A 16,475-nucleotide genomic window follows, 5' to 3' on the forward strand; every position below is an offset into this window, starting at 1 on the left:
ACTGTGTTGTCCTCTTTTTGTTTTAAAAGTCATATACAAAGGTTGGGTTTTTTTTTTTTTTTTCCTTGCTGTGTACCCCCCTCCTTCCCTCCCCAAAAATCCTCTTTACATTGAGCCAATCCACATTCATCTGTGTATTTGGGTGGCAGAGAGGAGGAGGGGGGCGGGAGAGCCACCCCCCCTTACCAAAGTCCATCAAAATGGCTGGTTTGGACATGAAAAGCAGTGTCAAGAAACTGGTTTAAGTTTCATCTGTACTACACACAGGAAAAGAAAGAGAGAAAAGAAAAAGGAGTCGGCTTGGAGGATGAAGCTACGTTACAAGTTAAAGTTGGAAGGTTTTTTAGTGCGTCTGTCACACTCTTGGCCGCCTAGAATACTGTTGTACAATGGTTTATCTACCTTTTTTTTTTTTATTACAATATAATTTACTTAATTTTTCTGTTAACAAAACAGAATCCCGGTACTACAGACCAGCGGTGTAAGAGGCGGAGCAGCGCCCTGGGTGGGTTTTATTGGAATTGCATGAGCACTCTAGGATGGGAAAGGATTCAGAGTTCATTGCTGCGGGGCCGGGCTCAGTCCTCGATGTACTCCCACAGGTCCTTCTCGTAGCCTTCATGCACGTGCTGCAACAAAACCCTCCGCCGGCTCTCGCAGTATCTGCAGGGGACAGGGACAGCATGGAAAAGGCACATCAGCAATCATGGAGCATCCCTGGCACCGAGTTATCCAAACCTACAGCATGCCTCACTTCTGAAAGAGGTGATCCCCAGAGCAGGGAGTTTGTATTTACAGCCTTTTAACAGTGCTAATTAAGACTTTCATTGCTCCAGTCACTCAGCTCCAGGTCCCTGGCTGGAAAACCAGTGTGCAAATTCAGAGTTTTTCAAACAGAAGTATCCCCAGAGCCTCTACAGCTGAGAAACCTTCAGGAATAACTGGAAGAGGAGGAAGCAGCAGCTGTGGTTTGAAAAAGTCTGAGCGCACAGGTTAGTGGAGACACATGGAATGGGATCAGCTCTCCTCAAACGTGGGCTGGTGCCTGCTCTAAGCCCCATCTGGACAACAAAAAGCCATGTGGTAGCTGGGAAAAACTAGCTGTTTTCAAGTGTTCAAGGCCAGGTGGGGTAGGGCCACCTGGTCTAGTGGAAAGTGTCCCTGCCCATGGCAGGAGGTGGAACAAGATTTACTTTAACATCTCTTCCAACCCAAACCAGTCCTGGATGAAAACCTCAGGAGCACTGACAGTTTTAGATGGAGATGGAATCAGTCCGAAGGGTTACTGGTCTGGCTGGAGAGCAGGTTTCACCTCACATCCTGACATGTGGCTCTCAGAGGGACACTACAACCATGGAGTATTCCCACCCAAACTGACTGAAAAATGCTGCACATAAAAATGATCCAAGAGTCCTCCAAGGATCACTGATCCTGAGCAAAAGGGGTATCACAGAACACAGCAAAGGAGATCACGGTCATTTGGGGTGTGTTAGAAGACAAAAAGCACAGAAACATTGAACAAATTCAGGTTCCAAGAGCAAACTCTAAGCATCTGAGAGGCTCTGGCTGCTGGCTTGCTTGGCAGCAGTCACACATCCCTCAGGAGAAACCTCCCAGTGGGAAGCTATCCCTGACCACAACACACACTAGCACCTGGCAGGAATTCCTCACCTACTGCTCAGGACCTTATCAGAGTGACTGATTTATCCATCAGAGCAGCTGTGGCTCCCCTCACTGCTGTCAGCTGGTGCAAGAGAAACCCCCATACACGAAGTCCCATTGATTTTCAGGAGCATGTGATGGCAAATACACGGTCTCTGCTTTCCAAACTTCAGTTATTTTTCTGCTGGATGGGTGTGGGGGGCTTAATCCTGTTTTCTAGATACGTCTTTGCAAGCAAAGAGATCCAAACAGCTGAAACTAAACCAGCCTGGAGGGCAGTTCCTGCAGCTTCCCAGAGCTCTTTAAACCCACCTCAATGACATCCTGCTCCCAGTCTTGCATCAAAGGGCACTGTGCAGGACATGATTAAGACATGACTGAACTGGTTAATCAGGGACCTGCACGGACTTGACAGATGTATTGTTTCTTCCCAGAAATGTGAAGGCAGATTTGGGATACTGTTTCCAAGCAATTCAGGCTATATTGGTTGTAATTTCACCCCTACAAAAGCATCACAGGTTCACAGGACTGAAGTAAACAAGCAGCTTCATCCGAAATACCAAATTAATGGTGGCCTTAGAGGGTAAATTACAAAATGTCTTCAGAAAGAAGGTCAGGAAAGTCTTGTCCAGCCCCAGCTGTGCTGCCAAAGTTGGGCAGGATGAGGCACCAAATGTTAACAGCTCCTGCCACGCCCCACAGTCCACTGAGTCCTACAGATCACCCTACTTTGGATATTTTCTTCCCCCTAAGCCAGGCATAACAAATTCAGTGATTTTGGCAAAATGCCTCAGAAATGCAAGCCCTAATCCTGTGACTCATCCACATTTTCAGCTTTGTACTTTTCCACTGTGCAGAAATTATTCCCCTGGGACTGAACAAAGCACTGTTCATCTGTGTCACCTGGACCCCAGTCCCCTGCTCCCCTTCCCAGCTGGGCAGGCTGCTCTCTCCCTCTTCCTCTGGGACAGCTTTTCCTACACCCACGTTTTGCACAAATGGACCCAGCAGACAATTAAAAGAGCCAATTGCTCTCTGCTGGCAGCTCATCCTAGGCCAAAGCTGGCAGCTTGGAACAACAAAGTCACTCCTTGTTCTTTGGCCCTCACTCTGCGAATCCCGTTCTGGTGCTGGCCATTCCCACACGCTCCTTCTGTGCAGGAACAGCAGTGTACTGCAAGCCATTGCTTCTGGACACAGGATTTTTTCCATTCCAGGCTTGGATCTTCCAGCTCCTGCTCTGCAGAACAGATGGAAGGCAGAGCTGGGAGCCTCTCCCCACAGGCTGTCACCTCTCCTGAGAGCTGGTCCCAGCAGGGACACAAAAACACACTGCCAGCATCTGCGTGAGGGCTTCACCGGGAGGATTCGGGGCTGGTTCAGGACAGCACTGCTGCTCTCAGATATCCAGGGACTGGCTGATCACAGTGGGTGGCACAAAGCCAAGAGCAAACAGCTTCCCAAGGATGTGGCTCTGGAGAAGCTGTATCTTGGCAAGTACTCAGGTCACTACCTGACAGAGGGCATGGCAACACTCAGCTGCTTTGAGAGAAAGGAGTATTCTAACACAAACCTGTACTTATCCTGTACTTTCTGCTTTATGTCTTGCAGCGAATCTTGGGATATATCTCGCTCCAGGTACCCAGAAAGCACCTCTGTAGCATTCTCTAAGTCTGCTTGGTTATTCTGTAAAGACAAAAGAAAAAAAAGTGTTTGAGGGGGAGTAAAGGAAAGGGGGAGATTTTTATTTCAGCGCAACTGGAATCAGTACCAAAATTAAAAAGTATTAGATATCGTGGAATCCCAGACTGATTTTGGGTGGGAAGGGACACTGAAACGCATCCAGTTCCATCACTGCCATGGGCCACCTTCCACTAGACCAGGTTGCTCCAAGCCCCATTGAACAAGGCCTTGAACACTTCCAGGGATGGAGCAGCCATAGCTTTGTGATGCTGTGACTCCTCCAGCACACGATCCTACCCAATGCCCAGAGAGCCTCTAACTTTTGCATAACAGAATATTAAACCAGACTAAATTGGGTAAAAGTGAGGACTAGAGGCCTCCAAGCATTAAATCTTACTTCCTCAGTTTTGCAATTTGAATTCCTGACAACCCCATATTCTCCTACCTCAAAGATAATGGACTGATTATTCTTTTTGAGGTAGAAGGCAAAGACGTAAGTGTACATGAGTGTGGCACGACACTGGCAGAGGACGTCGACTGCTTTCTTCAGGAACTGCACCTCGATCCATGACATGTTGTGCTGCTGCATCTCCTCCATCTTCTGCTTCACCTGAGCGTAGAGCTTGTGCTCAAAGCGCAGGCTCTGCATGTGGTTCATGTAGCGGTTGCAGTAGAACAGGTACCTCTGCAGGGCTGCTCGGGATCGCTGTGTTAATTCCCATTAGGGAGAAAGAAAACAAATAGTTAAAACAAAGTAATGGCTGCAAGAGAAGTAAAGCCTTCACAAGGCTCTTCCTGATCCAGAGAACGAGCTTCCTTTCCAAAGGAGGCTCCTCTCCCGTCATGTTGGGCAGACGGCTCCGCACGGTCCCGCTAAACCTGGGAAGCGCCCTGGGCACTTCCCAGCACAGCTCTGACATCCTCACTGCCAACCTTGGAAGCAATTACAATCACACTGCTCAAGCCTCATCATTTTTGTATTTCAGCCTCTCGACTTGCGGTACAGCACTCAAATGCTTCCAGTGTCATGACAAAAGTGAGAAGATGACGTTTTGTTGGGGTTTTTTTCTGCTAACAAGGAATTCTAATTACTGTGCTTGTGCTAAGAGGGCAATCTCAGGTTGATTATAAAGCAGGGGAAAGGCACCGTGCTAAACAGTGCAAGAGAACCAAGATGACTCAATACACAGTCATTAATCTTATTTTCTTCACACTGACAGACCAGCTGTAGAAAAATAACACCACGGGCATGGTTCAACTTGTGTACTCTGGATGTACAGTGGTAGCACATAGCAGGCAAAGCCATCCCTATCTTAAAAGTCAAAAGACTTAACTGTCCTTTGGATTTGTGCCCGAATCCGTGAATTCCTTCAGAGCAGATGTGTAGGTTTACAGAAAGCACACCACAGGGCCGATGATCTCCCTCATCACCAAAGGTTATGGACTCACCTCCTGTGCATCCCTTGCTGCCTTTGCATCATCCTCATTGTAGCGATTACAGTTGTACCTGTAACAGGGACACCGATTCCACAGATTTCAGTCCAAATCCGTGCCGTTTGCACCACGACCTCCTCGCCTTCCAGCAAGGCACGCTCCCGAACTCACCAGGCTGATCCGTGGGGCTCCCAGGGGCCCAGACACACCCAGCAGAACTCCGCCTTGCAGTTCTGGTTCCGACAGACCATGTGGTTGCAGCCCCCGTCCTTCTCGATGGTGACGTGGCATTTCGGGCATTCCTGTCCACAGGACAGAGAGCACCATTAGCAGGGCAAGCATGGAACCCCAACAGCCTGGAGAACTTGGAAAGGTTCCCATGGCAGTCAGACAGAGCACGTCAAGTGAAATACATGATTTAATTCTTCCCTTTGGACATCGAGATCCTCTTCAGTCAGGCCTTAAAATACTTCCAAACCCGGAGCAGTTAGATAGAAAAAACTTAAGGAATAACATATTTTATCTATGCTGCTCTCACAGAGGGACACCGGGCGAGTCACTTCATGACCTTCCCCAGAATACCAGCACAGGGGTGGTCTCTAAGAGCCTGGGAAGCATGTGGCTTTCCTCACCAGCAAGTGTCTGGTCCACTCTGGGACTGAGACCAAGCCGGAATCACGCTGTTACCAATCCGAGACACCTGCAGCTGAAACATGCCATCCAGAAAGGAGCTGAAAACATGCAGCAAGACTCTAGTGTGCTTCAAAGAAGCTGCTGTCAGCTAAAAAGACACTTCTCTTCCCGAGGTGTTTTCATGTTTCCCATCAGGTCCCTTTTTTTCCCTTCATGTGACACCTCACTGAAGACTTTTCCATAAAAGCTCACATGAGGTTTCCCTTTCAGGAGTAAGGCTTTTGACAAATATGAGTATCTCAAAGGGCAGCACTGCACAAGGAAATATCTGGGGAATATAACACCAATATCATGGTCTCCATGAGCTTAGAAATTAACAAATCAACAAAGCAGCAAATACAAAGAAGAAAACTGCATAAATAAAACCAAAACCATTTTAGGCTAAATCAGCTCCTCAACCAGCTTATCCCACAACCACACCAGCCTTCATGAGTTTCTGCACAAGCCAGTTTGTATATATAATACAATAACAAACCTATCCAAATCAGTGATACACACACACCTGTAAAATCAGCTGCAGCTGATTCTGGGTCAGAAGCATGTGAAATCCCCTCCCCAGCCTGGAGCATGTCTTTGCTAACCAAAGCAAGCAGTTCCTACCATGGCATTCAGATAAATTCTCAGTAAAGGAAGGAACTAACACGCACAACCACTCCATAACTGCTACTTCTATATAGGACACAATCCAACAGGCTCTTGTACACCCACTCTGAGTGTCCCAACTATTACTGCATTTTATATGAGTTTGCCAGTTTGTATTGTTAGGATTAGGAAATCTGCACATCAAACCAATGAGATCAAGCAGCAACCAAGCACAAAAGAGGGATTTTCCAGACCTGCCTTTTTCCCAGTCACCTGTGTTTGTTCTTCAGACTCAGTAACTGTACTACAAACAGAGTAAGTGAAGCACAGTAGCTCCTCAAGGGCACAACACCAAGATGTTCCCTAGGACTGTCTACAGGATGGATACTCAGCCAGGGAAGCTTGTTCCCAGTTCATCAGTGCAGTTCTGTGAACTTCAAAGTCAAAAATGGTCCCTCCTTCAAGCAGAGCACTCAGTGCAGCATCTATTTCCCTTTTCCAGGCAGCACTCCTCCCTCTTCCAATCCTGCACCAACAAGTCAAGACTCAAATTTAGGTTTATGCCAGCAATGTCCTGCCCAACTATGCAGATCCCTGCTCGGTCTGCTCATCAGCCAGGGTGGCTCTAAGTACAGACAGTGGCCCTGTCCCTGTCCCACCATGCTGACCCTGGGGCATAGAGCCAGAGGAGGCTGTGGAGCTGTGCAGTTCTTGCAGACACATCTCCTCCCATCAGGTGCCCACATCACTCATGGGAGGTGCAGCTGATCCACACAGCTGCCGTGATCCCTCCTGCTGAGCAAAATCCTACAGCTGTGAGAGGGAGAACAGGTCCCAGGTGACCTGCCAAGCTGGAGAGGTGCCACAAGCACATATCCACAGCACAGGGATGTGGGGCCACCTCACCCCCAGCAAGGCTCTATCAGAAGCATGGAAATTCTGCCCTCCTGTCTTTCAGGTGGGACCAAGCTTTCCAGTGTGTCCACAGTGCTCAGGGCTTTGAGCTCTGGAATGCAAACTAGGACAAAAAGACCCTTCCAGTGCCTCAAAGGGCTCCAGGAGAGCCTGGAGAGGGACTCTGGACAAGAGGGAATGGCTTCCCACTGCCAGAGGGCAGGGTTACATGGGATATTGGAAGAAATTCTTCCCTGGGAGGGAGGCCCTGGCACAGGGTGCCCAGAGCAGCTGTGGCTGTCCCTGAATCCCTGGAAGTGTCCAAGGCCAGCTTGGACAGGGCTTGGAGCAGCCTGGCACAGTGCAAGGGGTCCCTACCCATGGCAAGGGTGGAACTTGATTTAAGGTCCTTCCAATCCAAACCATTCCATGGTCCTACAATCTCATTACAGCCCTTTTCTCACAGGGAATGCCATCCTTTCCACACCTTTATGCTCCTGTCCAGCAAAGCACAAGGAAGAGGTGACGCAGTATCTGTGCAAATCCCTAAAGCTGTGTAAAAGTGTAACACTGAATATTTTGAAAAATTAAAGCCATGAAAAGCACATACTAAAGAAATGCCGGACACCAGCAGAAAAAGAAGTAGTAACTACTCAAGTCACCAACAGAACAAGTGGGAGAGATTTATAGATTAATGAGGATAGGGAAGGAAGATCTCCCTGAGAATTACGGCTATGCAACAACCCACCAGGCAGCAAATCAAGTTACTAAACCTGCAGATTATTGTGCACATTATCAGTCACAGCACAACACAGAAGTGACCTCATTAACATTGTTCCACTCCAAACAATTCCGTTAAACAAAACTTGGGCTTGGAAACAAAAGCCTGGGCAAACCTGGCAAAGGAGAACAATCCTGATTTTGTTGTAAAAGTCCATGCATACATAAAGCACCATAAACCTCAGTTGCTCTTTTATGAAGAGGAAGCTAAATAGAAACATGCTTCTTATTTCAGGGCAAGTGAAAGAGATTTCCAGAACTCCCAGAGGAACTGGTGGACATCAGCCTCCCACAGTCACATTCACAGCAACGCCTTCATCCCTAGCCCATCCTATAACAAGAATCATCAAAAACCACAGGGATTTCTTAATGAATTTCAACAAAACCCAAAAACATAATTATGGCTAGCACAAAACAGTACACTGTTCTAACACCTAGAGTCACAAAGCAAAACTTTTTAAAACAGATTTTAAACACCAGTTCATCTGAGAAAGGGCACTAGGGCACCTTTACAAAAACACAGATCACGGCTCTGGCATGGTGGGAAATGAAGGAGCACAGTTTGGTGCTGGTGCCCAGGAGGATTCCGTGTCCTGACAGAATTTCCACTCATTAGAACAAATGCAGGATCTCCAGAAAATGCAGAGGGAGCACTTTAAGCCATTAAAAAGTGACCTGAAAAGGGAGAGATGTGGGCGCATGCCATTTTATCCCATGCACGGGAGAAAAACAGCCAATGGTTGTTTCGGAGAAGAAAATGTGACTGGTTTATCCATCAGCCCTTCATGCTCTGTGTGGCCTGCAAGGGAAGGATGGGGATGTGCCAGGAACCAAAGAAGCAAGGCTGGGGCTTTTTTAGTACCAGATGAACAACTTTCATTAACACCAATTTAAGTTCCACAATAAAAAGCAGTGCCTTGTGTGAAGGCCAGAACTGTCACCGGCTTTGTTCTTTTCCCTTTGGTATTCCAAGAGGCAGAGATTAAAATCACACTCAGGTTCCAAACAGGTTTCCCCTCCTCCTTTAAGACCACTTTCAGATAGTCTTGATACACCGTAAGAGCCCAAAATAAATGCACAAATCCAAGTTTTCTCTATTTTTCACTCCTTTGGATGTCCATTTGACGAAAGTAATGGATCTCTGTGGTTTCTTTATTCCCAAATCCCCGAAATCTGCCAAGTTTAACTCAAGAGAGGAAGAATCAAGTTTGTCAAACAAACTGAAAAAGGAAGAAATGTGCAAATCCTTGTGCATTCCTCAAGAAGACTGAGAATTATAGGCTTGATCAAGAACTTGTATTGCCTTATCTCAACTTTAAATTAATCTAGTTGAAGCTGAACTCATGTGAAAGTAGCTTATTTTAGGAAAAAAGCCATCTACTCCAGCACATTCTGCTGCAAGGGCTGTATCTTTTGTAGAAGTAGAAGGAATTTAGGTCTCTTAAGTGCAAGTAAATGAATGCAAAAGAATTTAAAAAAATCATATCAGAAACCACAGAACTCACTACTCGAATCTCCTCGTTTTCCATTCAGACCACTTTATATAATTCATCAAAAAATGCATCACATCATTCCAGTTTGGGAACAGAAGCCAATTCAGCTGGGTTTCACTCTTCTGTTCTCTCACACAATTGCCTAATCTTCCTTTCCAACTCCATCTCCCAGGACAAGCCGGAACAAATGTATCTCACATTCTCCCGTTGCAAAGGATTATCCAGATTTCAAGCCCACATTCCAGAGGATTGGTATTTCACTTTTACACCTTCATCTTGGTATGACAGGAAGTCTCCTTCCCTGAGAGGAGCCACATGGGACAGGACTCACGCCTGGATGGCTCCAGAAAGCGCTTTCCAAAAGCCAGAAACAGCAACGGAGCGCGTAGTCGCGGCTGAATTCCTTGGAGAGCTGTTCCCACTGATAATGGGGATTTTTGCATCTGATGGTACCTGAGTCCTTTCTAGGTTCTTCAAAATGAAGTTCAACACAGAATTTAGGCTGTGAAGCCAACAGTGCAGGCACAAGTTGTGCCTTGCCAAACACGGCTGCCCTGCTTTCCTGCTAGGAACAGTACAGAGAGAAAGGAGGGATGGATGCACGCTCCAACTGCAGAGTTCCCATCCCAGTCTATCGCTACAGCCCCACACCCAGACAGCACTTGGGTTTCTCCATGCCTCTGTCAGGGATCAGCAGGGAACTGAGGCAGGAGGTGGATGCAGCCACACGATCCCGGGCTGACCTGGCTCTCCAGAGGCTGCAAAGCTCCCAGGACACACATCCCAGAGGCCAAAGCTGGAGATTCCCACCTTCCCCAAGGCAGAGATCAGCATGAGGGTGGTACTCTTCCTGCCAACTTTCCACTCAATTGAATACAGCATCAGCTCAGAGAGAAGAATGCCATATTGTCCTTCAGCTAATTCAATGGATATGGATGCTGTAAGACTCCAGGACTGGTGGCTTGCTCAAATGTCTGGAATAATTATCCTGATGGCAATTTTTCTCCCTGTTGCAGCCTGGGCTCCTAAGTATTCCCATGTAGGAATGTCTGGGACAGTATGAGAGGAAGTAGCTTAGACAGTGATGTCCAAGGACAGCTCTGCTGCTCACACCAGACTAGAGGTACCAATGAAGAAGCAGGGCTGGTACCAGATGCCACCCTCCACATGGGTGCTTCCCACCCCCAAAAATCTTCTTATTCCCAAGGCAGGGGCAGGTAGAAGATGGGGAACCCCAAGATCAGCCTCCTGAGGACTTTAACAGGCAAAGCAGGGCTGTTGCTGTTCCAGTGTCCCAAATATGCGAGACCCCAGGCTAGCAGTGCTTACACTCTGCCCTTTCCAACCTATTTGCTGCTCTTCCTCAGGTTTAATAGGAGCAGTCCCTGAAGACCCAGCAAACTCCAGACAAACCTGGTTCAGTCCCTGAGCCACTTTGGAACACACTGAGACAAAGCCAAACTCCCTTTGGTGACTCTGTGAGCTCCAAGCAGGGCCCACTCCAGCCCAATCTGAGCTGCACAGCAGGGGTTTCTCTGCCACCATAACACAACATTCCAGCTCAATGAAAACCAGGCAGGCTTCTGCAAACAATGCCATTAACCACTTACACAACAGAGCTAAGAAAACAAAGCAGCCATTTCCTCACTCCCTTCCCACATTCCTCTTTCAGCTGAGAGCCCCAGGCCTCCTCCTCATCCCCATGGGATCTGCTGCTTTTGTGTCCTTGCCACCATGACAATCTCAGTTTTAATTTGTCCCAAAATAATCAAATGCTAAAGTTTCAGGCAAAGTTGGGCTAAGTAGAAGGAAGACCTTTACATAATGAAATCCCAGACAGCTGTTCTGCCAGTCTCCACCTGGAATGCTGCCCAGCAGAAATGAAGGCTCCTCCGGAGGCCAGTCCCAGGGAATTGAAGGCAGATGTAAATGATCCCAGCCAAACTGAGCCACGGGTGGTGGTAACATGTTCCACACAAGGAATGAGCCATGGATTTGCTTAGGGAAGCCACCAGTGCCAGACAGGAGCCCAAAGACTTAAATCTTGAGCTTCCTTTGAGTGTCCAATTAACTGTTTCTTCCAAGCACTTTCCTTCACTGAACTTGAAGAAACTCACCTGATTCCAGGCATTAACACCTGTTCACTCTTCAAACAAGAGCACTTCAGTGTACTGTGGATTTCAAGGCTTGCTCTTAACATGGAGCAGAAAAAGCAATCCTAGTGCAAGGAATTAGATTGATGTCCTTTTCACCTGACAAATCTGTGTAAAATCTCTATATAAAATATGAGAAAACCTCTCACCTTTGTGTTGGCTGCAATCCAATTGGAGGTTTCACTGTCATCATCGCACTTCTTAATCCACTTCTTTAACCACTGTCAGAAAAATGATGGAAGAAGAGTGTTAAATCTAGCTGGAGGAACTGCAAATGTTCCAAGACACCTGCTCACATTAAGGAAAGGTACACCCAACCACATGGGAACAGGGGAGAGTTGCTGCTGGAAAACTGTGCAAACAGCCACTAATTCAGTGGCAGACAGTTCCTGCAGCTCCATCTTGATCCAGCAAGCACAAGCACCCAGCACAAACATTCCTGCAACGAGTTTGCAGCTCTTAATCAACAAAAACTTCATGTTGGACTCTTAAGTAATAAGGATATTTTGACTTTGGGGTGACTAATTGAATTGTGGCCTTCCAGTACCTGAAAGGAGCCTACAAGAAAGATGGAGAGAGACTGTTTACAAGGGCCTGGAGGGACAGGACACAAGAAAGGGCTTCCTACTACAAGAGGGCAGGGATAGGTGGGATACTGGGAAAGGATTGATCCCTGTGAGGGTGGGGAGGCCCTAGTACAGGTTGCCCAGAGAAGCTGTGCCTGCCCCATCCCTGGAAGCGTTCAAGGACAGGGCTTGGAGCAACCTGGGCTAGTGGAAACTATCCCAGCCCATGGCAGGCTGTGGGACTAGATAATCTTTGAAGTCCCTTCCAACCCAAACCAGCAAAACCAACTTAGTTCCTCCAGTACAACAGAAAACGCCTAAGAAAGCATCAAACACCTACAGGAACAACTCGTACAGGAATGCTCCTTGTCCAAAAAGCACCTTCAGTCCTCTGCAGGGGGTCACAGGCCTAACAACCTCCTCTTCCAGACAATTCCCACCTGGATGAGGCACTGTTCCCTCACAAGGTCCAACTGTGAGGCAGCAGTAAAGGCATTCAATAGGATTTCACTGTGGGTTCTCACCCTGTGATTTAAACAGGTGAGCTACTCTGCTCCCTGGTGGATACAACAGCTGGGCTCAATGATCCCTGGCGGTCCCTTCCAGCTCAGGATCATCTGTGATTCTATGGACAGCCACAAAAACTTGGGCTCGGTTGCTAAGTCTTGCACATAAATTTATTTTAAACTTTTTCAAAACACAGATTTGGACAAGAACCTTGACGTGCTCACCTTGCATTTAACAGGATCATGCCAGTTTTCACCACAGTTAAAGCTGTAAGGGAAAGAAAAGGAAAATAAGGAAACAGGGCAAATGATTGTACTTGTAATTAAACAGTATAAGTTTTCTTCTGGGTTGTTCAAAGCCAGTCCTAAGAAAACTCAACACACTTCCCTTCAATCCTGAAATCCCTGAAGGGCCACTTCAAAACAGTGACAGAACAAGGGGGAATGGCTTCCCAGTACCAGAGGACAGAGTTAGATGGGATTATTAGGGAGAAATTCTTTACTGTGAGAGTTGTGAGACACTGAAACTGGTTTCTAGAGAAGTCACCTCATCCTTGGAAGTGTCCAAGGCCAGGCTGGACAGGGCTTGGAGCAGCCTGGGATAGTGGAAGGTGTTCTGCTCATGGCAGGGGATGGAACTGGATCAGCTTTAAGGTCCCTCCCAAGCCAAAGCAGCCTGGGACTCCATGAACACACACTAACACACTTCCAGGCAGTGAGTACAAGGAGCATCAGCATCTTTTCCTTGCTGGCTCTTACCAGAACTGACGCCCACATTTGCAGCGCACGGGTTTAGCATCCGGGTATTGGACTTTAACGACGTGGTGGCAGTCGGGGGCAGGACACCACTTTAACAGTCGATTACACTGCGAAACAAAGCACACATCCCACATCACAGAGGAAGGGTGTGCTCAAGGACAGCTCCTGCCCTGCATCCCTTTGTTGTGGCTGCAAACAGCTAAGAAATTAAAACCAAACCCACTGCACCCATCACTTCTGGCAAGGAATGAAAGCTTGATCCCGTAACAACTTCCGCCCCAGGCTCTACAGGACAGCTGAACCCACACAACTGGGAAACTGGGACAGTGCAAACATCTCGCAAAGCACCTTTCTCCAAGTTTATTTTGAGGTTATAAAACTATTAGTATTTTGCTAAAGCACTTTCGCAGTTTTACTTCAACTGGCAAAATGTTTAAGGCACGTTCTTGTTTATAACATTTCCTGGTTTTCAATGTGAAGTATCTCAGGTAACATTCAAGAGTCATAAATATTATATAACTATTATGTAACTATTACAACTACGTAATTCTGCTTCTCAGAACTCAAATATTAAGCAATAGCTCTTACATTCCCTTTAGGGTCTTTTGTCCTAAAGTTTTTCTAGTATTTTCCTACAATTATCCCTGTAATGCAAAGGACCATAAAACAACCCCTGCATTCACACTTCATTAGAGACTATGCAAAATAGCTGCTCTGAGTTCTAAACAAGCCTCCAGCCTCTGGCTGGGTACATGTGTGAGACAAAACCTACAAGCCATTAAAAAATTCAAATAAAAACTCACCTCTACAAAACTATTGGTTATTAAATGCTGGTACTTTAATTTAACCTTGGAATCTGTGATCAGACGCCTGTGAGAAGGGAAGAAACAGAAAAATTGTAGCAGAAATCTTGTTTTTTCCATATACTGCCAGTAAGTTAAGACAAATAGGTTTGATACATCTTTCTACACTTGCAGGCACTTTTTGAACTTACCTGTTCTCTATTTATTTGTTAGATCATTTATTATTATGAAAACTACATTCATTCTATTCAATGTAGAAAAATATATATATAAAGTTTCAGAAACAGAAAGCTCACATAGTTCAAAAGAACTGAACCTCTTGGTGTGAGGATTTTTATTTAAAAACACTTCCCTGAAGAGCCCAAGAAACAAAGCAAGTAATTTAATCAGTTCATTTACATAGAACAGGCACATTTTGTGGCAAATCCCTTTAAAAAAGCTCCAGAACAACCCTTGTGTGGCTAATAACTTTGGGAAGCCTCATGTTAGCTGGGTTTCAGTGGAATTCTACAGCTTCAGCTTAAAAATTAATGGTGTTTTAATCTATTTACCATAAAAACAAAGTTGACTTGAATTCAACATCACTAGGGGTGTACACAACACAGACTTTAAATTAATTCCAGTTGGCTTGGAACTGGGAGAGCAGAGGAAAACTGACTGATGGGAACCCTTGACAAGCATGGTGACCACTTTTCTCCTGGGCACACCATTCCAGCTGGCATTTGCAGACTGCCCAGCCTAAATGCATCCAAAATAACTTAATTATGGATTGCTGAGCACTTCTAAAAATGTCTTTTAGCTATGACGGATGTGTCTTCCCAATATATCTAAATATAAAGCTGCACTGACACAACCTTTGTGGCATCCCTGCTTTAAATCCTACTGTGGAATACAGCTTTATACAGGCCATACCATGGGTAAATATTGGAATTCATGGATTTTCTTTTCCAGCTGCAGCCAAAACTAAGGGTACTGCTGCATGTTATCCTTACAACACTCCCTGAGGAGCGGTGTGTGCCCAAGGGATGAGCACAAATCCCAGCCCTGGGCAGCTGGGGAGCTCCTCTCCCAAGCACATGCTGGTTATTACATAAATCACAGCACATGGCAGCTCAATTCCCAGGGCTAAAATAAAACAAATCAGCTGACAAAGCATCTCCTGCAATTCTGGAGTCAAACTTACTGAAGAACGAGAAAACAATTTGAATTTAGTATTAATTATAAATATCTTTTTTTTTAACCTATACCTGGGTTTCAAGGCATACTAATTATCACCTTGAAAATGTACTGTATTATAACAATATATCAGGTACTGGAATTTAAGTTAATAGTCATGCCATGACTAACCAGAGCACATAATCGACTGTTTTTTTTTGCTTATCAACATGCTTTGATTGACTCAATCAACATCACCAGATCAAGATCTTCAAGAATTTTGCTTTGAATGTTACTGCCTTTTGGCAAATCATAAATGAAACTAGACAAATTAAGAGGTGAAACCCATGCCCACACCCCATAAATCATATTAATTTTGTGTTCATATCACTTGGAAACTGAGAGCTGGAGACTTTGTAAACAGGAAAGGACCTAAAAAAGTAATAATTAACAACACAGAAGTGGGTGAAGGTTCCAGTTGAGATCATTTACATTTTTGCCATATATATTCACATATCCTAAGACTGCCACAGTTGTCTACGTCGGCTTTTAAAGGAAAGAGTTTTTTTTTCAAAAAATGCACCTTTCTCCCCACAGAAATCCAAGTAAGATCAGGGAAAGGTGGATTTTTACCTCTAGAAACAGTTTTTAGTTTTACTCAGACAAATGGGATTTGTTTGCTTTAGCACCCAGCTGCCACTGCCCTATCCCAGGCCTCATCCCTGCCCTCTCCAGCCAAGGGGAATCGCACAGGACTGCCCTCCTCTTCTTCCATCCTTTCCTTGCTGCTGCTGCCACTGCCACCTCCAATGCTTTCAGCTACTCAATTTCACATGCACTGTTTGAACAGCTCATTCCAACTGTTGCAATCAAGAAAACACTCAAAGAAGTCCTGCTGAGAGTGTTTGACTCCACAAATTGAAGTTCAACCTCTGGTAAACAAAAATCTCAATCAAGTAACTCAAGACATGCCAACTTCAGCTCAGTTTCCACCCACTGGGCTCTACAAACCACCCCTTAACAGGGCAGGAAAGCATTTCAGCTACTTCCACTTCTATCCAGCCTACACTCCATGAGTAACCAAGAGCCAAAATTGGGAAAATCGCTACTCTGAAAGCAACTGATAATAAAAACCACCAAATTAATATCAATGAGTGAGTCAGGCTTCAGGAAGGAAAGAATAAGGTAACAGAATATGCCTCTACTGAGATGTTTTAGCAAGAAGAATTAAAATGAACTTGAATGAAGTTCAAAATTATGAAGGATATTGCTCACGCAACAACCTCCCCCAGTACAAAAGGGAAGGAAGCTC

General features: G+C 45.8%; 1 protein-coding gene across 2 annotated transcripts in view; it reads right to left on the bottom strand.

Moving 5' to 3' along the window:
- Positions 1-482: 482 nt before the first annotated feature.
- ARIH1 (ariadne RBR E3 ubiquitin protein ligase 1) overlaps positions 483-16,475 on the bottom strand; it is a 48,987-nt gene continuing 32,994 nt past the window's right edge. The window contains exons 6-14 of one of the 2 annotated variants that reach the window (XM_053988919.1): positions 14,009-14,075; positions 13,206-13,312; positions 12,672-12,714; positions 11,524-11,595; positions 4,951-5,081; positions 4,795-4,852; positions 3,791-4,051; positions 3,236-3,348; positions 483-663 (exon numbers count right to left, since the gene is read on the bottom strand). In XM_053988919.1, the coding sequence (XP_053844894.1) occupies positions 579-663; positions 3,236-3,348; positions 3,791-4,051; positions 4,795-4,852; positions 4,951-5,081; positions 11,524-11,595; positions 12,672-12,714; positions 13,206-13,312; positions 14,009-14,075 (937 nt within the window). In that variant the 3' untranslated portion in view covers positions 483-578. The remainder of the gene's footprint in view (positions 664-3,235; positions 3,349-3,790; positions 4,052-4,794; positions 4,853-4,950; positions 5,082-11,523; positions 11,596-12,671; positions 12,715-13,205; positions 13,313-14,008; positions 14,076-16,475) is intronic. The other variant, XM_053988920.1, reaches the window with a different exon arrangement.

Source organism: Vidua macroura, chromosome 12, assembly GCF_024509145.1.
Source record: "Vidua macroura isolate BioBank_ID:100142 chromosome 12, ASM2450914v1, whole genome shotgun sequence".
Lineage (NCBI taxonomy): Eukaryota > Metazoa > Chordata > Aves > Passeriformes > Viduidae > Vidua > Vidua macroura.